The sequence below is a fragment of the Epinephelus fuscoguttatus genome, linkage group LG22 (assembly GCF_011397635.1).
Source record: "Epinephelus fuscoguttatus linkage group LG22, E.fuscoguttatus.final_Chr_v1".
Lineage (NCBI taxonomy): Eukaryota > Metazoa > Chordata > Actinopteri > Perciformes > Serranidae > Epinephelus > Epinephelus fuscoguttatus.
In genome coordinates, this window is record NC_064773.1 from 2,532,501 (window position 1) to 2,558,314 (window position 25,814).

The 25,814-nt window shown below is 42.8% G+C and overlaps 1 protein-coding gene across 9 annotated transcripts in view; it reads left to right on the forward strand.

Annotated features, from left to right (window-relative positions):
- Nucleotides 1-25,814, forward strand: part of grip1 (glutamate receptor interacting protein 1) — an 88,899-nt gene that overhangs the window by 13,272 nt on the left and 49,813 nt on the right. For 5 of the 9 annotated variants that reach the window (XM_049567441.1, XM_049567445.1, XM_049567446.1 and 2 more), the window contains exon 1: nt 15,257-15,736. The exons of 2 other annotated variants lie outside the window; for them this stretch is intronic. In XM_049567441.1, the coding sequence (XP_049423398.1) occupies nt 15,601-15,736 (136 nt within the window). In that variant the 5' untranslated portion in view covers nt 15,257-15,600. Of the gene's footprint in view, nt 1-15,256; nt 15,741-25,814 lie in introns of those variants that run through there. 2 more of the 9 variants (XM_049567442.1, XM_049567451.1) reach the window with 2 other exon arrangements.

Here is a 25,814-nt window from a genome sequence, read left to right on the forward strand (position 1 = left end):
TAACTCTTTTCTCTCTGAGGGCGAGGAAAGTAGCAGAGGGGGTATTTTAGCGGCACACTGCCGGCTGTCCTTGGTTAACTCACAGTCCACTTTAAAGCTCGTTCTTCACACATGTGGCGTCAAAGACGGGCGGCGGCGGCGGCAGCGGGACGCCACTCAACCAAAATGTGACATTATTGTTCAGAGTGTCGGCAGCACGAGGAGGAGGAGGAGGAAGTTTGGACTTTATGCAGATGTGCTAATAGCAGATTGTTTTCTACTCCACTTGACTCTGTGAAAAAGCTTTAAAGTAAACGGAGCGAAGCTGAAAGTGTGTCGATTTTAAAGGTTGCACGTGTGTGTTAGAGGTGATATGAGGTGTTTCCAGAGGGAGCTGTGTGACCTCTGTCAGAAGTAGAAAAGATCTGGAGATGTGGAGGTGGAGCGAAGTGAGATGGATGTATAAAGAGAACTGGATCAAGTGTTGAATGCTCCGCCCCCTTCGCTCCGAGTAATGATGCTCAGTGGAGCATGAAGACAAACGTGTATTCCTGGGTGATCTTCCTCGTCATTTCCCAGGAGCTATGCACAGGCTGAGTCCTCTGCAGCGGCACAGGCTCAACTCCAAACTTCAGCCCTTTGTTGCAGGTCGTCCCCCCTCTCATCTGTCTCGTCTGTCAGTGGCTGTCCTTTTCCTAAAAGCAAATACGCTCCAAAAAGGATCTTAACAAATATATCATTTAGATGGTGACTTGTCGGTCTGTAGGTTCATTTTGCTTCAGGTGACTGCACTGTGCTCCACATGGGTCTGGTGGATCGTGGCACTGTCCCACACTGTCCCAAATACCGTCACAACCCAACAGTGTTGCTCTAAAAATACTGTGTCCACCCTCCAGTCTCCCCCGAGGTCACTGCAGCGAGTTACTAGGACTAAAAGTACTTAACTGGTCGGGGGTGGAGGTTTCTGTGAAGGGCTGTGAAGTTTAGTTGATTCTAAACACACATTAAACACACATGAAACACACATTAAACACACATTAAACATGGCTTAATAGAGACAGTTTCAAACACAATCAGCTTCACTATAACTCGCAGCATTCACAGACAAACACTTGTCTTTATCTGGACACATTTTCCCCACAAATACAGCATGCTAACGTTATTAGCACAAGCCTATGGCATTTTACATTGTATAAATTAGCCTTGCAGCTAGCTGACTTTCTCTCTACTCATATGAAGCCAGGGACAACAGCAACATTTAACAAAGGTAATGTTACAAAATTTGGCTCCATTACAGCTCACAAGGTTCACTGACAAAACAACTGTTTTATACTAAACACGTTTTCCAAACAAATACAACATGCTAACGTTATTAGCACAAGCCTATGGCATTTTACATTGTTTAAATTAGCCTAGCAGCTAGCAGAGATTTCCCCTTGTCATATGAAGCCAGGATAAATCACACACAAGACTTAAAATGCTATTTTTGTGGAGGCTTTATTGTCTTCACAATTTATTATTTCTTATCTGTGAAATTAAAGTAAATCAAAGCTTTGTTTCCACTGAGGGAAATGGTTTCAGCTTACAGAGACAGACAGGAGGTCTGCGTCACTGTGACACGTAGTTACATTTCTGGGGAGGTGCACGTCAGGCTGTGGCGCAGGCTCTACGTTGCTTGATCTTCTTAAATATTTCTTTTTTATATACCAAAATAAGCAATTTGAAGATGTTTGAAGACGATTCTGAGTGACACTTATATTTAATAATTAATACGCTGTACCTTTTACACTTAGTTTGTCTCCCACATGCAGGATCCACTTTAAACTACGTACTACATTCTACACAGTGTGTGTCTTCTTGTGTCTTTATAACGTCTCTATATAAGAAATCTCTTAGTGTGCATCTACATTCGTCTGTTCTGTGGTTACTGGCAGCGAGCTTCAGTCAGTGGAGACGGTAACTGAGCATTTCTCTGCTCGCTGTAAATGTCTGAGTCTTGGAGCTGCAGGCAGACAAAGGGCAGCATGTTTATTTTAATCCATGTGGAGCGAGGCCTCAGGATTAGGATTAGTACACAGTTTGTTTGAGTTTCGGGTGGTGGGTTTCACAGCTGCTTCTTTTTGTCCCTTTTCATCCAGCTCCGTCCCCTCGTCTTCACACTCCCTCTGTGTTGCCTGCTCCGTGTTTTCAGAAGCCATATTGATTCTTTATTTCCAGTCGTGTATATATATATTGTCTTAAGGTATGTTTCTCACTGAGGCTTTCAGCTGGAGAACAGAAGGTGTTTGTTGGGTTTAGCCTTTATAGACATTTAGTCTGACGAGAGAGAGTGAGATCGAATAATGGCTGCAGCTAATGATTATTTCCATTGTTGATTAATCTGTTGATTGATTTCTCCATAAATCAATTAGTGGTTAGATACATAAAATGTCAGGAAACACAGGAGGAAAGAAAGCAGAAAATATTCACATTTAAAAAGCTAGAATCAAAGAATTTAGACCTTTTTTTTTTTTATAAAAATTACCCAGACCGATAAAGCGATCAATTAAGATGGCGATTAATTTAATAGCTGACAACTAATCAATTAATTGTTGCAGCTCTAAATGTCAAAAAGCTTCAGAGCCCAATGTGACATCAGATGTCTTGTTTGATAAGAATATGACTGTGATACATAAAAAAATAATTAATATAAATGCTGATTAATTCTTGTTTCTCGTCCAGTCAATAAATCAGTTCCTTAAAACTATTCTTTTATTTTTTTTTTTTGCTTTTTTACTTTCCCTCTTCGAAACTATTGTTTTAAAATTAGTGTTTTAATTATGTCAGAGTTCCTGCGCTGTTACAGAACAAGTATAATTAGTGTCACAGTCATTTTAGTGAGAGATATTACGATTTATTATTGTTTGCTCAGAAAACGACCGTCAGCAAATCCTCAGAATTTAGACGGAGGAAGAAGAGTATGTTTGGTGTTTTTGCTTGAAAAAATATTAATATCATTAAAATAGTTGCAGATATTTTTTTGATTAATTAAACCTATTTTTATTTTATTGATTTTATTTGATTTTCCTGAGGCAGTGAAAGGTGTGAAAAAAGTCTTCACAAAGCTTTAAATATTTCTGTTATTTTTTTAATGAATTAATCAATCCAAACATTCCTCCACATATTTTCTTCACTCCTCCAGGTCCAGGCCGTGCTAAATGATTAATTGATGATTGATTAGGAATTATATCTCCAAGAGTTGCTGACAAAATAATGTGATATTAATGGAAATAAATTTTTGCACTTATAAAATAATCAGTTATACATTTAGCTGTACTGTGCTGTCCTTGGTATTTTAATTTAAAATGTGTTTTGTGTCATGTGTTCATGACCTTTTTATTTATTTTGAAAAAAATGTCAAATCAAATCAAGAAATAAAATAATTTTAGTCTTTATTGTCCCTACTGGGTTTCCATCATATTCATACAACAGATATTTAATTGGATTTAATGTGGTATTAAACATGTCTCAAGGATTGTTCAGTTGAACCTCTGTATTATTGATTATTATTTCTGATCCATAGACAGTTAATAGTTTGTGGACGCTGCATCAGTGAGCTGGAGACAATGAGTCTGTTTCTGAGGACACATTTGTGTCTCCGTTTGTCTTCAGTTGTTGTCCAGCTGTTTGTCTGTCTCTCTAAGGTTAAGGTTGGGCCGAGCCCTCGGGGAATGAATGGAAGTCAATGCAGTGTGTGTGTGTGTGTGTGTGTGTGTGTGTGTATGTGTGTGTGTCCATTAGGAATCAAGGTCAGTCACTCAGCAGTCCATTAAGACCATAGATTCACTCCTCTCTTTCTGCCTCCGTCTCTTTTGTTCAGTTTGTTTCTAGGTCTCTCTGCCCGTCTGTCTGTCTCGCTGTCCCTCAGGCTTTATCAATCACTGTCTGCCTGTCTGCCTGTCTGCCTCAGTGAATCATGGGTAGTTATAAGAAGGACTTGTATCTCTGAAGTGTCTGAAATGTGTGTGGCTGCTGTTCTGTAGAGCGACCAGCAGGGGGAGTGAGAGGATAAACTGTGTGTGTGTGTGTGTGTGTGTGTGTGTGTGTGTGTGTGTGTGTGTGTGTGTGAGAAGCATGGAGAATCAGATTATACACACACACTCACACACACACATACTGACGAGGCGTCCAATCGTGTTACAGCTGCAGAGGCCTGAGAGCGATATGCAAATGAGCCTGTGCTGTCATTTTTAGCAGCAAAACACACACACACACACACACACACTCTTTCTCTCTCTCTCTTTCTGCCTGTGTCAGTGAATGTGACTTGACCATCTGCACGCCTGTCAGTCCTGTCAGTGTGAGCCATCATGGAGCGTTGCAGCCCTCAGGGATGTCTGACAGGTGAGGGAGGCAGAGTCCCTCCTACTGTAGCTGACCTGAGCTGAAACTGAAGCTGATAGAACTTTACAGCACAGATTAAAGGAACAGTTCACCCAAAATCAGTGTGAATGGTTAATACGTCAATTGGTGAATCCAATGTTCTGATGGGAAACCTTTGGTCGTGACACCAGGGCCTCGTTGACCTTCATTAATATAGGCCTATATTTGATCTTTGACGAGGTGCAGCTCCTGATAGAGTTTCACCTTTGTAATTTTCTTTATTGCAACGAAGCGACCAGTGAAATCTTTCTCAGTTTGGGATCTGGAGAATGTGGAAGCCAGTTTGACGCCTTGAGCTCTTTGTCACATTCCTTGGGAGCAGCTTCTGTTCACACCAGAGTCGGATTTCTGTTGGGAAAATGACGGAGAGAGAGTGAGTCAGGTCGACGTCAGCAGAAAGTGATGCATGAAAAAGGTGTTTTATTAAATCTATTCATGCTGCTCACCTGTTCAAACACTGAGACTGTTTGTTTGATTTCCCACAGCTACAATGGTGTCAGACACTGGCTGTAAACTGGTTCAACACACACACACACACACACACACACACACACACACACACAGCCCTGAGGTGAGATTAAACGTGTCCATGAACAGACAGGAAACACATACACAGTAAATCCCTCCGACCTCTGACCTCTGACACACTGACTGACAGCTGGTCTGCAGGGTGTGACAGTCATGGTGTGTGTGTGTGTGTGTGTGTGTGTGTGTGTGTTGATGTCTGACCCCTGTCATGTCCTGACAGCTCTCGTATCCCACGATGCCTTGCAGCCTGACAGACGGAAAAATGCTGAATCCTGACAGAAAATTCACACACACACACACGCATACACACACACACACACACACACACACACACACACACACACTCAAACATGATCAATAAGTTTTCTAATGTCCTGTAGAGGGATTTAAAGGAGCAGTGCGTCACATTCAGAGGGATTTAGTGGCGTTTAGTGGTGTCGATTGCAGACTGCAACCAGCTGAAACCTCTATTAAAACACACTTGATGGGAGAAACTTTGACCCTTGATGCTTACGAACATTTCGTAGATGAGAAATTGCCGATACAGATGGTGAGGTGGAAACCTGGTTGTAGAAATTGTCTAATATTTTTTGGCACACAGTGTATTTGGCTTTTGTCTGTACGTATACTTTTAGTGTAGCTCTTATGCATTGTCTTTTAAATGAGACCCCAGGTGATTTGAACCGGTAAAAACACCAAACAAAACAGTTTGGCACGGTAGGGATTGAGCCGACCTTCTGCTAACACCAGCCTGTTTTATGCTGCCAGATTTTCCGCAAACGTTGGGCCGTTTTGCCGGCAAGCTGCGAGCGTTTAGACACACAGAGCCGGATTGACGAGTTGATCCGAGGGGCCCAATTTTCCTCCTCGTAGGGTAGACATATTGGTGGAACCTTTATGGTTTAAACAGACCGAGGCGCCTTCTGCAACGGGAGGAGCTGTTGATGACTTGTGGGAGGAGCTGTTGATGACTTGTGGGAGGAGCTGTTGATGACGCCGCACGTGCGAGCCACTGGCGGTGGATAAACAGGAAACAGCTGATAGCAGGAATTAGCGAGCAGCTAGTAGCAAGAGGGAAACACAAACCTGACAGACACTGTAAAGATGAGCAACTGGGGAGACAAGGAATTGTGCGCCCTCCTTGTCCTCGCAAACGAAGAGGCCATTAACCGTCAGATGACGGGGACGGTGAAGAACGGGCCGACTTACGAGAGAATCGCCGAAGGACTGACCAGCCGCGGCTTCCCTCCCACGTCACTGTTTACGTCACACGCTGAGCTACACGTTTTGTTACTTGCTCACGCCCCCCATTGCCCCGAAAAAGGCGCATTCTGTATAAACAAAAGTAGGTAGGCGGCATTTTGCTGCACTCCCCGATTTTGTTTTTAGCCTGAAGATCCAGACGTCCAATGACTAAAATTTCTCTTTACGTTAAAAGATGTAGTTACAAATGACCAAGATCTAAAAAAGTGTGTTGTAAAAATGTGGCTTCATGGCCCATGTTCAAAGGCTATGTCCCTGCCACAGCGGCTTTGGGTTCAATTCCAACTCCAGCCCTTTGCTGCATATCAAACCTGCTCTCTCTTTCCCCAGTTCATGCTCGACTTTCCTATGTAACAAATCCAAAAATGCCCAAACGTAATCTTTAAAAAAGTGTCTTGAAGCCTGGATAAGAAGTCAATTAATAGCCGCTTCTGTCAGACAACCACAACCATGGCGTATGCGCGAAGGCAGTATGAAGCCATGTTGACCAAATGAGCTTGATTAAGATTACAGATGTCTCTGAGTTTAAACTTTGTTGGAAACATTTGGGATAATTTAAATGTACAACTCAACAAAATAGAACTCTGGCCCAGTTGCTTTAATGTGGAAGAGTTATATATTAGATCTTTAAAATCACATCTCGACTGTCACAAAGATCTCTGTTTTCTTTCAGGCCACAAACTCACAGCACCAGTTAGATGAGCGGCGTTTACTCCAGACAGTATAAAAAGGAAAACACACCAGTTTGAACCAAACAGGTTGGATGTGAAATCATCCTCCGAGAGATGAACACACGAGCGCTCTGCACCGTTCTGATATTTAAAAACTTGGCGAGCGTTGTGTCTTTTTTCTGTTCAGAAGCACCAACAGATCTGACCTGTTTTTATCTTTGTGGTGTCTCTGATTACATTTGGGATGAAACGTTCAGTGACCTGGTTCTTCATCCTCCTGTGTGCATGATCATAATGTTCTGATCACAGTCTGCTCTCCACAGACTGTCGATTTCTCATTTCCTCGGCCAACGTGCCCCATGTGGGAGCTTGATGAGCTGCCATTGGAGGCTCAGTTGGGCAGGCTGAATGGATCAGGAGAGAAGAGAGAAACATACAGTATACAGTGAGCGAAAGAATAGATCATCCTACACAGAAACCAGCCAACAAACCCTTTGAATTAGACAACACAATATGTTGTTGGTCCGTTCCCTCGAGAACGACACATGTAAGTGATTTTCTGAACGTACGCTGCAAAGGTTAAGATGTGGTTAGGATGATGCATAAAAATAACTACTCCCTGAAGGTTTGTGGACCTTTCTTCATCCTAATTACAATAATAACCACGTGGTCATGTTAAAAAGTAGGAAACAGGAGACAGTGATCTCCATTGTAAAGATTTATAGTTGTATGTAAGCTCTACTCAGAGCCTACGCAAGTGGCCTACGCATTTGTGAGCATTATACTTGTATTGTGGTTTGTCTATGTTGCTGTGCAGTAACACCTCCAGAACACTAGGTGGCAGTGGGTTTCTGTGAAGCGCTGTAAAGTTTGGTTGATTCACCTAACCAACGTATTTCTTATAGAATGGTTCACATGTCCTACGAGAACTGAGACACAACAGTTCGTACGATATCCGTCGAATTACGACCCCAGGAATGGCGTTACGTCAATAACGTTAACGAATTGGGCGCCAATCGGACATTTTACGAACTACCTTTATAGGCAAAACTTGCCTCTGACAGTTGCTGATGGCTGCGCAGCCTCCAGTTGTCATGTGGAGACGTACATCACTGAACGGAGTTGAAGAGGGAGGGTTGTGTTCAGTGATCAGTGGGTTCAGATCCTGAGAAAGCAGCTCCCCTCTGCTGTGTGTCTGCGTCTCATCGTACTGTTCTTTAGGGCCCGACCGATATGGATTTTTTGGGGCCGATGCCGATTCCGATATTATGGAATAAAAAAATCAGATAACCGATATATCGGCCAATTAAATTTTTATTTATTTATTTAAGATTTTTTTTTTGGCCATTTTTGCCTTTAATGGACAGGACAGGTAAGCGTGAAGAGGGGAGAGAGAGGGGGGATGACACGCAGCAAAGAGCCACAGGCCGGACTCGAACCCGGGCTGCTGCGGCAACAGCCTTGTACATGGGGCGCCTGCTCTACCACTAAGCCACCGACGCCCCAATCCGATTAAATTTTTATGTTTTTCAATTTAAACCCCCCCGAAATACCTGCTTTTGATGGCTTAAATATAGTTCAAACACTCAATACAAAAATATAAATTGAAGGAAGAACATTTTACTATTTTCAAATACTTTTATTATCAATGCCTATAATATCTCTAATGGTTATAATCGGCCGGCCGATAAATCGGTCGGGCCCTACTGTTCTTCATTTGAACATGGATTTATATAAAGTTTTTAGCTGGGCCGCGACTGCTGGTCCAGCACTGTAGCACTGGGAAGTCCTTAGGCCCGTTTCCACTGCAGGAACTTCGGGGTAATTTTACGGGGCCGGGGCCGTTGGTGCGTGTCTCCACCGCAGGAACCACCCCCGAAGGACAGAGTTCAGGGACTTTTACAGGGGCTAAACAAGTCCCTGCCTCGGAGTAGGTACTCAGAACGGCCCCGAGAGACTCCTGGCTGGGGCTTGGGGATTACTTGGTACTGATTGGATATACTCAAGGAGGGATGTGACGTTTTGTAAATAACAACATGGTTATCGTAGTTTAGCAAGGATAACCGTTAGCTGTTAGCGGTGTCTATAATAACTCAATAAATGGTCCGTGAAAATTTTTTTTTTTTCCAGCGGATATCTTAGTTACAACATGATTGAGCTAGCAAAGCAGTTTTGTGTTGATACGTGTGGTATTTATTCAGTTTTGGGAAATCACGATGTCTAGAAAGCATCAGTGGCTGCAGCTGACAGGGACAGCTAACAGCAGCAGCAAAGCTAACATTCACGGACCGTGACCGGAGTTATTACAGACACCACTAACAGCTAACGGCGTCCCTATGCCCCTACGTCGCCCCGGTCAAAATGGTCGCGCAACGATTACGTCACATCCAGAGCCCGTAACTTTACAGGAACCTTCCTCCTACTCCGCTCTCAGTGGAGACACGGCGGTTGAGAGGGCCGAGCGAGAGGACGTTCCTGTAAAGTTCCTGCCCCTCAAATAGTACCAGGAACTTCTTCAGTGGAAACGGGCCTCTTGAGTCGGTGACTGAGTGAATGCTGCCACTTCCTGTTACAAATTAAAAGCCCTCATTTCAAAATTAAAGCCCTCTAGTGTTTGATATACAGGACTTTGTCTGAGTTTTGTTTTTTATGTTTTATGAATCATTGAGAATATATGAGTATTACCAAAATACAGAATTACTCCCATAGAAACAGAACAACAGCCTGTCGGGCAGTGATATCGGATGATTTATCGACTGTCAGCTTTTTCTTGTTCCAAACCATCGTTATTAAAATTAGATATCCAATACTGAATATTGATCAACTTAACATTTTTCATCAATGCTGTTAACGTGGTCAGGTTTAGACACAAATACTTCTTGGTTATAGTCAGGAAAAGATCATGTGTTTGGCCTAAAAATACTCATGTTTGGTGCCACACAGCCTGGACGGGTTGGTGGAAAACACCCGTGTTCAGTGGCTTAATCACTGCTGGCAAATGCTGTGATGTGTCATTGAAACAAGTCCAGAGTTGGTGGCTCAGATGCTGCTGGAAAACACTGTTCTTGAAAATCAAGGTTTGGTAAAAAACACCCAGGTTTTGGTGTTGTTGGTAGTTTGTTGGTCCTGCAGCTTGGCAGGCGTCTCTCCTCGGTGTCACACCATCCACCACCTCCTGATTACAAAGTCAGCTCTAATACAACGTCACTTTAGAAACGCTGATATGATGCTTAAACAATTGTAGTGTATTCATGGTTTGCTGAAATGTATAACGCCAACATTTTCCTGTGGTGCCTGAGCTGTGCCATAGTGACAAATGCCGGTTCAAACCAGTTTACGCTGGCACACTGGACCCAAATCAACCAAACTCTATTCAGGACCAACACATTCACACAGAGGAGGAAACTTCCATCAGATGAGACGATTACCGACTCTTGTCTCCACTTGTGCTCCACTTTCGCCCAATCATGAATCCCTGAGTCGACACGATAATTAGGCTTTGGGTGGTGCAATAATCAGACGAGGGTCTTCGGGGGGCTGCAGATTATTGCACCACATGGGGCTGACTGTAGCTCTCTGAGGCCTCATTAACAGCCCACATGATGCCCAGATGGAGCCAAATTACTGTGCCAGTCTATCACTAACCCATGTGGGGTCGACACGGACATGTTGGTCAGGTCAGCAGTTAACTGGGCTCAGCAAACCCCCGCCACGCCACAAATTACTGTGTGCTGTCTTATTGTCAGTAATATTTATTTATAGTGAGACTCTTTGTTTATGTATCTTGGACATTTGTTTGTCTCGATTAGAAACTTTATCCCCCGTTTATACTCTCAGTCTATTTCATATTTCAACAGAGATCTGGAATTACATGCTACAAAGGTCACTGCTGGTCTCAGTCCTGTGTTGGTGCTTTAATCTAAAACCTCCGGAGTGTCCCAGGAATATTTTTATTATTTATAATATTAGTGTTGTGGAGAATGATTGTGTTTTGTGCACAGTTAGTGTCCTCTGTTTCTGTTGAAAAGAGCAAAAGAGCAGCACAGAATAAAATGAATAGATACGTGAAATTAAATTAAATTGAATTAAAATTAGATTAAATTAAGCTAAATTCAGTTCAGTTAAATTAAACTACAATTAAATTAAATTGAATTAAATTAGATTAAATTAAATTAAGGGAATAAGCTTATTGTCATCCACACAGAATGAGTCACACGACCAAATTATGTCTAAATATAAACGTGCATCTTCCCTGTTAAAATAGAGACACATTAAAAAATATTGTTGTTCTTGCAAGAAAAAGTTCAATTAAATAGAGGTTGGGAATAATAAAATGAATAGATCCCTGAAATCAGTTAAAAAAAATGGTTTTTTTTAAAAATATAATATATAATATAATATTATATCAATATATATATATTTTTATAAAAATAGAATTTAAAATGAAATAAAGTAAATTTAAATTAAATTAAATTAAACTACAATTAAATTAAACTAAACTAAATTAGATTAAATTGAATTGAATTAAATTAGATTAAATTAAATTAAGGAGAATAACCTTTTTGTCATTAACACTGAATAGTATTCATGACCGAACTGTTTCTAAACATGCTGGTATATGTGTATCTTTCCTGTTAAATTAAAGACTAATAAAAAGTGTTCTTATTTTTGCAAGAAAATTAAAAAGAGGTAGGGAAGAATAAAATGAAGAGATCACTCAAAATTAAAAGAAGATTTTAAATTTAATTTAATTTAATTATATTGATTTCAGCTCAATTAAATTAATTAATTGAATTAAATTCAGCTAAATTAAATTAATTAAATTAACTTAAATTCAGCTACATTAAACAAATTAATTTAAATAAATTAAATTGAATTAAATTAACTTAAATTCAGCTAAATTAAATCAAATTAAATTAAATTAATTAAATCACAATCACCTGCAAAAATTATCTCATAGGCCTATATATATATATATTTACAATATATATTATAGAGAGAGAGATAAATAGATATATTAGGCTGAAAATAAAGTGTGTGTAGTTTCTCCAACCTCCCACAGAGTGAGACGTCTTCTCTGCAGCGGGGCGCTTCAGTTTCAGGTGTCACATTCTCCCAGTTAAACTTTCATAAATATCATTATTAATAATTAAAGCGTATAAACTTAATAGTTTGAACCAGGACCTTTGAGTTTGTGGATTAATGATCTCAGGAGACATCAGTGTGCCAGAGTCAGTGGGTCACAGCTGCTCCCTCAGTGTGCCAGATTCATATTTAATCAACATGTCTTCTTCTTCTTCTTCTTCTTCTTCTTCTTCTTCTTCTTCTTCTTCTTCTGCTGCTGCTGCTGCAGTTAGAAACATCAGACTGTAGCTGTAACGTGAGCTGACGACCCTCCACACACACACACACACACACACACACACACCCCTGATCAGGTGTTTACATACCACACATTCCTGGTTTGTGTCAGAACGACCTTCGTCTCCTCCTTAGGATGCTTCACATGTGACTAACATGGCTCCTTGCTTCCTTCACTCACACCTGAGCTCCTCACAGCCAGAACAGAGAGGAAGTGTTTTACCCACGGGTTAAAATCACCTGTGCTTCCTCGCTCCTCGTCATCCTCAGTGATGATGATGACCGGGTCACATGAGGAAGGAGCAAAGGGAGCTGAAATAGTTGAATGGAAAGCATCCTAAGTATCCTCTCCTCTCCTGGTTTCCTTTTCTGACACCTCTACTCTACTTCCTCTCTTATCCGTTTCTTTTTCTTACCTTTCTTCCTTTTCCCTCCTCCTTTCTTTTCATCCTCATCTCCTTGTTTCCTCTCCTCTCCTAGTTTCCTTTCATTCTCATTTATTTGTTCCATATCCTCTCCTCTCCTTGTTTCCTTACCTTGTTTTCTCTCCTTTACTGTTATTCCCTTCTCCTAATAGTTTTCTCTCCTAGTTTCCTGTCCTTATTCCCGCCTGTTTCCTCATGTAGTTTCCTTTCATTCTCATCTCCTTGTTTCCTCTCCTCACCCAAATTCCTGTTATTGTTATCTCCTCGTTTCCTCTCCTTTCCCTTCATCCTTCTCTCCTCCGTGTTTTTCCTCCTTCCCCCGTCCTTCTCTTGTCCTCGTTTTCTCTCCTTGTTTCCTTTCATTCTCATTTTATGTTCCATGTCCTCTCCTCTCCTTGTTTCCTTGTTTCCTCTCTTTTACGTTCATTCTCCTCCTTTCTTAGTTTCCAACCCTTCTCCTCTCCTTGTTTCCTCTCCTTTCTTCGTTGTCTTTCTACTCCTTTTCTTTCTCCTAGTTTTTCGTCCTTTCCTTTTCCATCCTTCGCTTCCCCTTGTTTCCTCTCCTAGTTTCCTCTCATTCTCATCTCCTTGTTTTCTCTCCTCATTGACTCTCTTTTCCTAGTTTCCTTTTCTTTTACGTTTATTCTCCTCTCCTCCTAGTTTTAATCCTTTCCTAGTTTACTGATCTTCTCCTTGTTTCCTCTCCTAGTTTCCTTTCGTTTTTGTCTCTTTGTTTCCTCTCCTAGTTTCCTTTCTTTCTCATCTCTTTGTTTCCTCTTTTCTCCTCATTTCCTCTCTTCCCCAGTATTTTCCTCTCCTTTCCTTCCATCCTCCTCTCCTTCTAGCTTTTCTCCTTTCCTAGTGTTCTCTCCTTCTCCTTTCCTCATTTCCTCTCCTTGTTTCCTTTCCTTTCTTCGTTTTCTTTCTACTCCTTTCATCCTACTCTCATTCTAGTTTTTCGTCCTTTCCTAGTTTCCTCTCATTCTCATCTCCTTGTTTTCTCTCCTCATTTACTCTCTTTTCCTAGTTTCCTTTCCTTTTACATGTATTCTCATCTCCTCCTAGTTTTCCTTCTTTCCTAGTTTACTGATCTTTTCTTATCCTTGTTTCCTCTCCTGGTCTCCTTCTCTCACATGTCCTCTCCTTTACTCTACTTCCTCTCTAATCTAAATTTCTTTTTCTTTCCTAGTTTCTTTTTCCCTCCTCCTCTCACATCCTCCTTTCTTTTCATCCTCATCTCCTAGTTTCCTTTCATTCTTATCTCCCTAGTTTCTCTCCTTTCTCTTCATCCTCCTCTCCTCCTAGTTTTTCCTCCTTCCCCCTGTCCTTCTCTTGTCCTTGTTCTCTCTCCTCCTTGTTTCCTCTCGTCATTTTCTCTCCTCATTTCCTCTTTTCTTCATTTTCTTTCTACTCCTTTCCTTTCATCCTACTCTCCTCCTGCATCCTTCTCTTCTCCTTGTTTCCTCTCCTAGTTTTTATCATTATCATGTCCTAGGTTCCTTTCATTCTCATCTCCTTGTGTTCTTCCCTCATTTAATCTCCTTTCCTAGTTTCCTGTCCTTCTTATCTCCCTAGTTTCACTCCTTTCTCTTCATCTTCCTCTCCTCCTAATTTTTCATCCTTTCCTTTTCCATCCTTATCTTCTCCTTGTCTCCTCTCCTAGTTTCATTTCATTCTCCTCTCCTTGTTTCCTTGCCTTTTCTGGTTTCCTCTCCTTTCCTATCATTATCCTCTTCTCCTAGTTTTTCTCCTTTCCTAGTTTCCTGTCCTTCTCTTCTCCTTGTTTCCTCTCCTAGTTTCCTTCCGTTCTCATCTCGTTGTTTCCTCTGCTGTCCTCTCTTGTCCTCATTTCCTTACCTCATCTTCTCTCCTTTCCTTACCCTTTGCTTTGATTATCCTCTCATCCTAGTCCTTCCTCCTTTACTAGTTCCCTGCCCTCTTTCCCTTGTTTCCTCTCCTAGTTTCCTCTTTTCTCCTCATTTCCTCTCTTCCCCAGTATTTTCCTCTCCTTTCCTTCCATCCTCCTCTCCTTCCAGCTTTTCTCCTTTCCTAGTGTTCTCTCCTTCTCCTTTCCTTGTTTCCTCTCCTAGTTTCGTCTCCTCCCTCCCAGTGTTCAGTTACACACCCCTCTCTGGTATTCACACACACACACACACACACACACACACAGATGCCTGAAGAGCGCTCCCCTCCCCCCTCACTGAATGTGTGTGTGAGTGTGTGAGAATTAAGAGGAGGAGAGGAAGGTAGGAAAGGAAACAGCAAATATGGATAGAGAGAGGAAGGAAGGAAGGAAGGAAGGAAAAAGGAAGCATTGGAACAAAGGAAAGAAGGAAAAATAAGAAAGGAATGAAGGATGCATCAGAGGATGTTAGGAGCTAATGAAGGGAGGAAGCTCGCCTCTTCTCCCTGCTGACTCTTCAAGTGCACATTTACAGTGTGCGCACACACACACATTCACACACAATGGAGTGCTGAGATGGAGGAGTGGTGTGTGTGTGTGTGTGTGTGTGTGTGTGTGTGTGTGTGTGTGTGTGTGTGTGTGTGTGTGAGAGCTGCGAGCCCTGTGATTGGCCGAGCCCGACTAGATGCACCAACAGCCGAAAGAAGACGGGAACAGAGGAGGAGAGGGAGGCTGCAGATAGAGCAGAGAATACAAAGAGCATGTGAGTGAGTGAGTGTGTGTGTGTGTCTGCGTGTGTGTGTTACCAGCCAGCCAATGTGTGTACGCATGCATGTGTGTGTGTGTGTGACATACAGAGGTGTGTGTGTGTGTGTGTGTTTAGAAGCGAGGAGGAAACCTGATCTCTCTCCTTCTCTCTCTGTGGAATAACGCTCTCCGTTAGCTCCCGTCGTTACTGCTGTGAGATTGTAGCCTAGCCCGGCCCAGTATTGGCCCAGTACTGGCCCAGTGTTGGCCCAGTTCGGACCTGCTGGGGGTGGTGGTGGTGATGGAGCGGTTCCTGGCACTGCTGCGCCTGCTGGGCAGGAGGAGGCGAGGGAGGAGGTACCGGGCGGATGACGATTACCAGGAAGGCTACGAAGACGTTTACTACTACACCAGCAAGTACAACACACACCTACTGAGTGAGTGAGTCCCATAGAGAAACACTGGAGAGAGAGGGGGGGGGGGGGCAGTGAGGGAGAGGGCGAGCGAGGCTTTGTTTTATTGTGCTGCTGCAGGAGAGCGAGCGAGGAGCTTATCAACAGATTATGAAGTAGCCCTGACTCTGTGTGTGTGTGTGTGTGTGTGTGTGTGTAAGGTCTTGTATTATAGATGAAGGTCGTTAGCGAAGCACTGCTCGGTTACAGCACACACACACACACACACACACACACACACACACACACACACTCAGGTATCCAGGTGACGGGGCAGCCAGGTGGTTTGTGGGTAATAACAGGGGAGGAAGTGTTGACTGTGGGAAGGAATGCTGACAATGTGGGGACACAAACACGCTCACATACACCACCCTGTACTTATATACCTGTGAGGACCCTCATTGACATAATGCACTCCCTAAACCCCTTACCCTTAACTTAACTTCACAGCTAAGTGCCTCACAACAACCCTTACCTTAACCTTTAAGTCCTTTTTACACAGAAATGGCGTTATAGAGCCGCTACAGTGTGGGATGTTAGACAGCATGTCAACATCCTGGAAGTAAAACAGGCGTGACATGTAACACGACAGCGTCTGCCTCCAGTGTGACACACAACATACGTATTGGTAGAACTTTGTAAACAATAACAACGGCATAACAATAACAATCATTTACTGTTCGGGTGATCTCGACCTCTGCTCGGAGGGTAAGGAGCTCCCAGACCTCTTTGTTTTCCCAATTTGCAGCCATTCATCTTCTTTGAGTTAGCTGCTAACTGCTAACAGCTGCCTTTGAAATCTCCTGCGATGGGTTGCAACACGTCGTCAAAACATCACACCCCCTCGTCCATGGTCCCGTCCTGCTGTGCTCTGTATTAAGGTACAGTCAAGGAATGGGGGGACAGAGTTGTTTCGCCTTTAAGCCGACATCGAAAGATAGAAACAGCTTTGAAACTGCGGCATCATGTTGCTCCAGTGTGTGATCTTAGATTGCATGCCGGCATCCTAGAGGCAAAAGTGCCGTTACATGTAACACAACAGCTTCGGCCTCTAGTGTGACATATACCGTATGAATCGGCAGTGTTTTACAAACAGTAACAGTGGCATTAGCATGTCAATAACAATTATTTACCGTCCCTGTTATATGGCGACTGATCCCGTCCTCTGCTCGGAGGGTAAGGAGCTCCTGGACCTCTTTGTTTTCACAGTTGCGGACATTTTCAGCTGCTGTTCTTCTTTGAGTTAGCTGCTAACTGCTAACAGCTGCTTTTTAAATCTCTCTTGATGGGTCACACGCATAACACATCGTCATAACATCACACCCCCTCGTCCATGGTCCTGTCCTGCTGTGCTCTGTATAAAAGGTACAATCGAGGAATGGGGGGACAGAGTTGTTTCGCCTTTAAGCCGACATTGAAAGATAGAAACAGCGTTGAAGCGGTGGCATCAATAACAATTATTTACCGTCCCTGTTACATGGCGGCTGATCTCGTCCTCTGCTTGGAGGGTAAGGAGCTCCTGGACCTCATTGTTTTCCCACTTTATGGACATTTTCAGCTGCTCTTCTCCTTTGAGGTAGCTCCTAACTGCTGTCATCTGCTTTTTAAATCTCCCGCGATGAGTAGCACCACTAACACATCGTCAACACATCACACCCTCCAGTTGTCTTTTGTGCCTTTAAGCCAGCGTCGGAAGTAACCATGTCTGTATAAATGGGACAGCCAGCAGGACGTGCACAGGTGTGATGTTTTGATGATGTGTTATGCCTGCGACCCATTGAGGGAGAAGTAAAAAGCAGCTGTTAGCAGTCAGCGGCTAACTCAAAGAAAAGGAATCTGCACAACTTGGGAAATCACTCAGTACGTTTGGTGGCTTAGTCCGACTGAAACCGGACTTTTAAATGCATGGAAACAGCTAAGTCGACAGAAATTGGACTATCCATAGCTCGACTAACACACCTAGATAATTCGATTCAAAATTGAACTATTGCTGCATGTATGCACTTAGTCCGACTGGAGCCGGACGCAGCGTTCGGCGCATACTTTTTTCTTTCACGTGCTTTCACCCGGAAGAAAGAGGAGGAGATGACATAGCAGCAGTGCAGTAACTCGTGGTAAAACAAACAAACACCATGGCGATCGAGAAGCAGAAGATGCACTTCTGGACGGACGATGAAACTACATTCATGCTCTGACAGGTAATGGAGCTAAACATCTTGAAGTTTATCGATGGAAGGAAAACGCGAAACGCAGATTTATTTTAAAAAGTGTCTGAACAAGAACCGGAACTAGTTCAATACGCACTATATTAAAAAGGACACAGCGCTGCCTGTCGAGGTGGAGTCAGACGTACTTGGTCAGAAATTCGATTTTCTCTTCTGCATGTATACTCAGACAAGATGAGAAGTCCGACTTGACTGATTAGCCGAGCTATGAGATTAGCTCGACTGCGTGCATGTAAACTTACTGATTGAGATCAGCCGCCATATAACAGGGATGGTAAATGATTGTTGTTGCCATGACGTTCTACCATTGTTACCGTTTGTGTAGCGCTGCTTGCGAGCATGTTATGTCACATTTGAGGCTGATGCAGTTGCGTTACATGTCACACCCGTCACGCCTCATTTGCTCCCGAGATGTCGGCATGCTGTCTAAAATCACACACTGGAGCGACATGATGCCACTGTTGTTTGGTCCTGTGTAAAAATGCAAAGGAGGCATGAGGACGGGGTTTCTTGGCGACCCCAAAGTGTGATCTCTGTGTGAAAGGGTCTATACACTACAGTGTTCTTACCTGAAGCTTAAAATCAAGTGTGATCCCTCAAAGCGAGGACCCACCAAAATGTCCTTACTCTCAGCGTCTAAAACTCAGATTAGTTCTTACAAAGATCGATGTTACGCTGATATAATCCTCAAGCTCAAACATGTCTCTCTCCTTCTGCTGCTGTGCATGAATCAAAGTGTTACATGACGATTTGTGAGTGTTGATGACGCCATTTGCTAATTTTGTGATTTCTGGGTGGTACCCATTGTTCTCTAAAGATACCTGAGCATGTCAGATCTTTTGTTTGAGACGCGCGCACACACTCTGTAGTTCCAGGTGTAAGTTGCTGTGTTGTTTCAGGTCTGATTGTTTCTTCAGATTCTGGTCCAGTTAATTCCTTTAGTTCTGTCACAGTTCCTGGTTTGATTCTGCTTTTGCTCTGGTGTTGTTCCAGGTTCTGGTCCAGGAGCTGTGTCCCCATCTTCATTACTTTTTTGGTACCAAACAGAATCTGTAGGGAGGTACCCAGTGTTGTTAAGTGCACTGCATTTACATGAGTCAGCAGACAGCAGGACTCCTCACAGCAACAAAAGTAGATTGTCTCACACTGAGAGGCTGAAAACTCTACACAGGTTTCATCTGATAAAGCTGGAGCTGGTAACTTTTGTAGAAGTAGCTCTTCATATTTGCCATTACCATCACTGTATTCACACAGCACTAAATGAGACCCGTAATCTGTGAAATAAAACTCTGCCTACTCTATTGATTGGAGCATCTCTAATGGCCTTACAGCATGAGAAGGGAAACAACCAATCAGAGCTGAGTGCAGCTGTCACTCATGTCGGTCAGGGCTCGTGAGCTGCTGTCAAACTGTCAAACCAGGCAGCGCTGATCAAAGATGAATCAAGTTTCTGTCACTGCACTGCCTGTTTCTCTCTCCACATGTTTTCAGGAACATATTTTAGTGATTGTTTAGCTGTGAAGTTGGTCCGGCCGATGGGCGGTGCTTGGAGCTTTGGTTCACCGTCTCCAACATGGTGGCCGGCTCACAAACATCAGATGGTGTTATCAACCGTCAATGCAGAATAGATGGTGCTGCTAGCTAGCTAGCTAGCTTTTACCTGACCTGACTGGTGCTGAGAGCAGAGTGGGCAAGGCTAGTTAACCAGAGGAGACCAATCGCTGGGCAGTGGACACTGTTACCGCATATTAAAGGTGGATTTAAAGGTCAGCTCTACACAGAGACTACGCAAGTGGGATGTGTGATGTGAGCATTTATACTTGTGCGGTGGTGTGTCTGTGTCACTCTGCAGTTACACCTCCAAACACTAGTCGACGGCGGAGGTTTCTGTGAAGTGCTGTAAAGTTTAGTTGATTCAAAACACACATTAAACACACATTAAACATGGCTTAATAGAGACAGTTTCAAACACAAATCAGCTTCACTATAACTCGCAGCATTCACAGACAAACACTTGTCTTTATCTGGACACATTTTCCCCACAAATACAACATGCTAACGTTATTAGCACAAGCCTATGGCATTTTACATTGTACAAATTAGCCTGGTGGCTAGCGGCATTTTCATCTTCTTATATGAAGCCAGGGACAACAGCAACATTTAACAAAGGTAACGTTACAAAATTCGGCTCCATTACAGCTCACAGGGTTCACCGACAAAACAACTGTCTTATACTAAACACGTTTTTCAAACAAATACAACATGCTAACGTTATTAGCACAATCCTATGGCATTTTACATTGTATAAATTAGCCTAGCGACTAGTGGAGATTTCCTCTGCTCATATGAAGCCAGGATAAATCACACACAATCATTAACAATTTATTGCTTCTTATCTGTGAAATTAAAGTAAACAAAAGCTTTGTTTCCACTGCGGGAAATGGTTCAGCTCACAGAGACGGACAGGGGGCATTGACATTTCTGGGGAGGTGCACGTCAGGCTACGGCGTAGGGTATACGTCTACGCAGAGCCTACACTGTAAATACGGTGTCAATTCAATGTATGATTTTGTCTCCCACCAGATGTGGTTTTTGTGCAGTGAACTGAAGAGTAGCAGAATTAATCTAAAATATTCTCTGCAGCTAACCAATCAATGTTTAACTGTTTACGTCCTTGACTTGAAGATAGTTTAAAGTGTGTGTTGATCACCTGGACTGTGTCAGAAGCTCCAGAATGAGTGTGTGTGTGTCGACCCTGAGAGGAGACGGCTGTAACTGTGTTTTCAGTCTCAGTTGCAGCTGCTCTCTGTTTACATCTGGACTGTGACCCAGATGTTTGATTCTGTTTTGAATGTTGTTCTTGATTGGCATTATTTATCTGGCTTCAGTTTGAATTCAGACTCTTTTACAGATGACGGTTTGGTTCTGCTCGGTGCTGTTTTACACCTTAGTCAAATCAGACTCTGCCGTGTTGTTTATTATCTCTGTGATTCTGCTTTTGTTCTGCTTCTCTTCCAGATGTTATTTTAGGACATCAGAGAGCTGAGAGATGAAAATAGAGAGGTGGAGGTTAACAAAACAACCAGGGCTGTTATGATGACATCATCTGTTCCCAACCACAAGGCAGTTAGCTCGCTTCAGGTTAATTGAAGCACACTATAGAGACGTTTGTAGGACGTAAACTAGCAGTAAACACTACAATACCCATGAGCCCCTGTTGCCCCTGCTGTGGAAAATCTTCCATCCAGAGTTTGTTGATGCAATCAGACACAAAACTCTGCAATATGACAGCAGCTCTGATGACCTACATGAACTGAGTTTATCCAGTGAGCTCTGCAGAGCTCAGCCTTTAACTGTCATCAGCCACAGCACAATGTAAGGCTCTCAGATTAGGTGTTTGTTGCTCAGTGGGAGTTGTGGTCTCTCCTCAACATGTCCTGTCTTGTACCTGTGATGTGTTCGTACCGCCTTTTAGACTCGGCCACTGAAACAAGACTCCACTTCTGTGCTAATGAAACAATCATGATATCAGATGTTTTATATTTTAGTCTAAAGAGAATCTCAGGTCAGAAACAGCACGATGCCTTGTTGTAGTTGAGAAAATAAACTTTTAATAATGAAACTAAGCCTCAGCTAGGTCTGCAACAAAGGCTTAAGGTGGGTAGAACGGTCAGAGGCCTCGTGATACAATATTATCACAATACGTAGGTCACAAAACGATGTTATTGCGATATGGTGAATATTGCGATACAATATATTGCAATATATCGTGATTTATCACATTTTTTCCAACTGCAGGAAAACTTCGTCAACATAGATTTTACCTCCTAAGATAAAGTTTTACATCCAGCTGCAGACACCTGACAGACTGAACTGTGGGCAGATTTAACGCCCTCTGAAAGGACAGATTAAGCACCTGAGCCAAACACTTCACATGCAGGTATCCTGCTGACTGAATGACAACACACATGTTAGAAGTGTTGTCTGTTACAGGAGGTCTGCAGTGTTTGCTCCGCTGTGACTTACGTGTCCTGAGACAGCGGTCTCCAGGTTAACATGTGTTTAGCGTGTAACAAAAGCCTTTGATTCAACAGCGCTGTGCGAACGCGGATCCTTGCACATGCAGTAGGTGATGGACTGTGTTAGTTTCTTGGCTCTCTCACAGCTGATGGTAGTTTTCGTCAAGCTCAGTGTGTCCAGTGTTGATTTTTAGCGTTAGCTTGGCCGTCAGCGGCTATCTCTGGATGGCGGCGTGAGGTGAGCCCTCATGTTCGTCGTATCCCCAGAGCATTTTATTCTCATATGACACTGCTGAAATCACATGTCATATCCAAGTCCTCCTTCTGTGTTAGAAAATCCAAAATAAGTTCAGATGTTTGATTTAAACACTGACGGCACATTTCTGATTTCTGTCTCTGGTGCCTCCATCTTTGTTTTGATGAACTTCCTGCCAAATGCCGCTGACTGAAGCCCTTTTTAAACAGGAGTTGTGCAAATTTGCAGGAAAGCCCAATCAGTCTTTTTTCAGCATTGGCAGTATAAAAACAAAATCGGGGAGTGCAGCAAAATGCCACCTACCTACTTTTGTTTATACAGAATGTGCCTTTTTCGGGGCAATGGGGGGCGTGAGCAAGTAACAAAACGTGTAGCTCAGCGTGTGACGTAAACAGTGACGTGGGAGGGAAGCCGCGGCTGGTCAGTCCTTCGGTGATTCTCTCGTAAGGCTCTGTGTGTCTAAACACTCGCAGCTTGCCGGCAAAACGGACTTTCACAGAAAATCTGGCAGTGTAAAAGGGGCTTGAGAAACTAAACATCAGCACCATCTAATGGACGGAAAAAGCAACTGATTTTATTGTTCTTGCACCAAAAGTTGTATTAAAATGTGTATTTGCAAAAATTAATGACCGACACTTGGCGTCTGTGTATCGACACAACATGGCCACGCAAAGTATCGTGATACTATGCTGTACTGATTTTCCCTCACCTACCTCAGCCTCCAGCCAAGTCTGAAAGTATTTATCTGTATTTTCGACACATCCCTCAAATCTATGAATGCATAAATTCCTCCGCTGCTTGTTTTCTGTTCTGTCTGAATCTCAGATGTCTCCTGAGCTAATATGAGATACAGAAATATATTTTCAGCTTGTTTTTTTTTTGTGGGTGAACTCTGGTTCACAGCTCCGACACGTCTCCATCTGTCTCCCTCCACAGAGAGAAATCTCCAACAGGACTTGAACTTGCCTTCCGCTAAACTGTTTACACTGATTAAAGTGTTCGTGAGTGCTGCGAGCTGCAAGCAGACGATAAAGGATTCACTTTGGTGCCTCAGATGTTTCTGAATGAGCTGAACGGCAGCTCGCTCCAGATTTGTGCAGACGTTTGGCTGCTGAAAGGTCCCGAATATTGTAAATCCAACACCTTTGTGAATCTTTGTGGAAGAGTGTGTGTGTGTGTGTGTGTGTTAAAACCAGCGTGTGTGTGTTCAGGTGCTAATGACTGACACTGAACTGTATTATTCCTTTGTCTCTTCTTTGTGGGGCCGAGCTGCCAAGAGACATTTCTTGCAGCTACCAGCTAGCTAGCAGTGAGGGTGTGTGTGTGTGTGTGTGTGTTAAGCACAGCGTGTGATTCTATATGAAGGCAATTTAAGGCTGGTTGACTGGATAACCCAGACACACACACACACTCTCTCTCCTCATACTGTCCTCAGTGTGATTTCAGTTTCTCTTTTTAGCCTGGTTTGGCCTATTTAACCTGGTTGTTTGTCGCTCACATCGAGCATCTTAAATCAAGATTTTGTCTGTAATATAATTTTGCACAGTCGTTTCCAAATTACTTATTTCGTCCGACCATCCCTGCAGAACTCGAGTACACAGAGAAAAGCAGCAAATCCTCATATTTAAGATGAAAAAATTATTAAAATTGTCAGCCAGTTAATTTTCTGTCACTTGACTAATCACACATATGAGTTCTTTACGGCCCTCCTGTGACATCGTCGGATTAAACTTGATGCCGCAGAACCAGAGATCCTCTTCTTTATTCCACACATTGTTTTCCCTCGATTAAACGCGTCACCTAAATCACCCACAATGCAACATCACCTGTCTGTCACGTCTGGTGAAGCAGAGATAGGAAATAGTTCGGCTGTCAAACAGCCTGGTGGTAAAAAGGTCTTAAATTGAGACAGAGGTAAAGAGAGGTTATTCTCTCTGATTTGCATTTTATTTTCAGGAATATTTTGCAGTGTAACATAAATACAGTCAAACATCCCATCTCGCAGTATTAACGAAAATGTATTGGGTCGTACCTCGGCCCACGCTGCACCCTTCCACTAAACTTCAGGAAATGTGAACCAGAGGTTTTTCCATCATCCTACTGACAAACAAACAGAACTGAAAACATGACCTCCTGTCAGAGGTCACGACGCAAGGATGCAATTTGTACATGTCAAAGATTACTACACTATAAAATGTAATTTACAGAGATGACACAGGTCCAGACTCCATTTAAAGAAACAATAATGTTAGCATGTATAGAGGCAGTGTATTTTCACATCTAACTGGGTGAGTTAAGAGTTAATTTCAACCAAACCAGAGCTGGTGATTGATGGAACACCAACCTGAGTTCAGTTCACTTGGTCAAGGATGCTTTGACGTACGATGCAACAGCTTCACATACTGAGTGCACAAGGATGCTGCACGGGTTATTACTTCTCCAATTGTGAAGCACAACATAGAGGGGAACATTAATGACATTAATTTAAAAAATGTTGATAAATTGTTAAAAAAAAAAAAAAAAAAATCTGAAAAACATTATTAAAAAATAAATACTGGAATGTCCAAAAATATCCCCAAAAAAGTCTGAAAAAATGCTGATCAAAAGTCTGAAAAATATTAGCAAACTGTCCAAAACAAATTAATAAAATATCTGAAAATATATCTGAAAATATGTTGATAAAATGTCCAAAAATTCAAAACAACAAAATACAACCCCAAAATATATAAAATGAAAATAACAGAATGAGACAGTGTGCGGGAACCTTTTTTGATTTTTATGAAAAATATTATTAAAATGTCCCAAAAGTAACCTGAAGTTCTGTGGGCGCTCTATACTGCGGTGTGTGTGTGTGTGTGTGTTTGCTAGCTGGCAGGTGTCTCACCTGGCAGCTGTAGCTCCGCCTCTATTTCTTTCCATGCTATGTCCTTCTTTACTTGACCATGGCCAGAGCTGGAGGACACATCATACAGACAAGGCTTCACAAGGTTTTCCTCTGGAATCACACACATTTCTTTTAGAGCGTTTTGCCACCATAGCGAGCTGCTGTTCGTCTGTTTGGGTTTAGTGCCAGTGTATCAGTTCATGCTGCATTTCTATAAGTGGTAACAGCAGTCACACAGTAGCCCCTTTTACACTAACAGATTTTTGGCGAATGTTGGGCCGTTTTGCCGGCCAGCTGCGAGCGTTTAGACACACAGAGCCGGATTGGCGAGTTGATCCGAGGTGCCCAATTTTCCTCCTCGTAGAGTAGACATATTGGTGGAACCCTTTTAGTTTAAACAGACTGAGGCGGCCTTCTGCAACGGGAGGAGCTGTTGATGACTTGTGGGAGGAGCTGTTGATGACGCCGCACGTGCGAGCCACTGGCGGTGGATAAACAGGAAACAGCTGATAGCAGGAATTAGCGAGCAGCTAGTAGCAAGAGGGAAACACAAACCTGACAGACACTGTAAAGATGAGCAACTGGGGAGACAAGGAATTGTGCGCCCTCCTTGTCCTCGCAAACGAAGAGGCCATTAACTGTCAGATGACGGGGACGGTGAAGGACGGGCCGACTTACG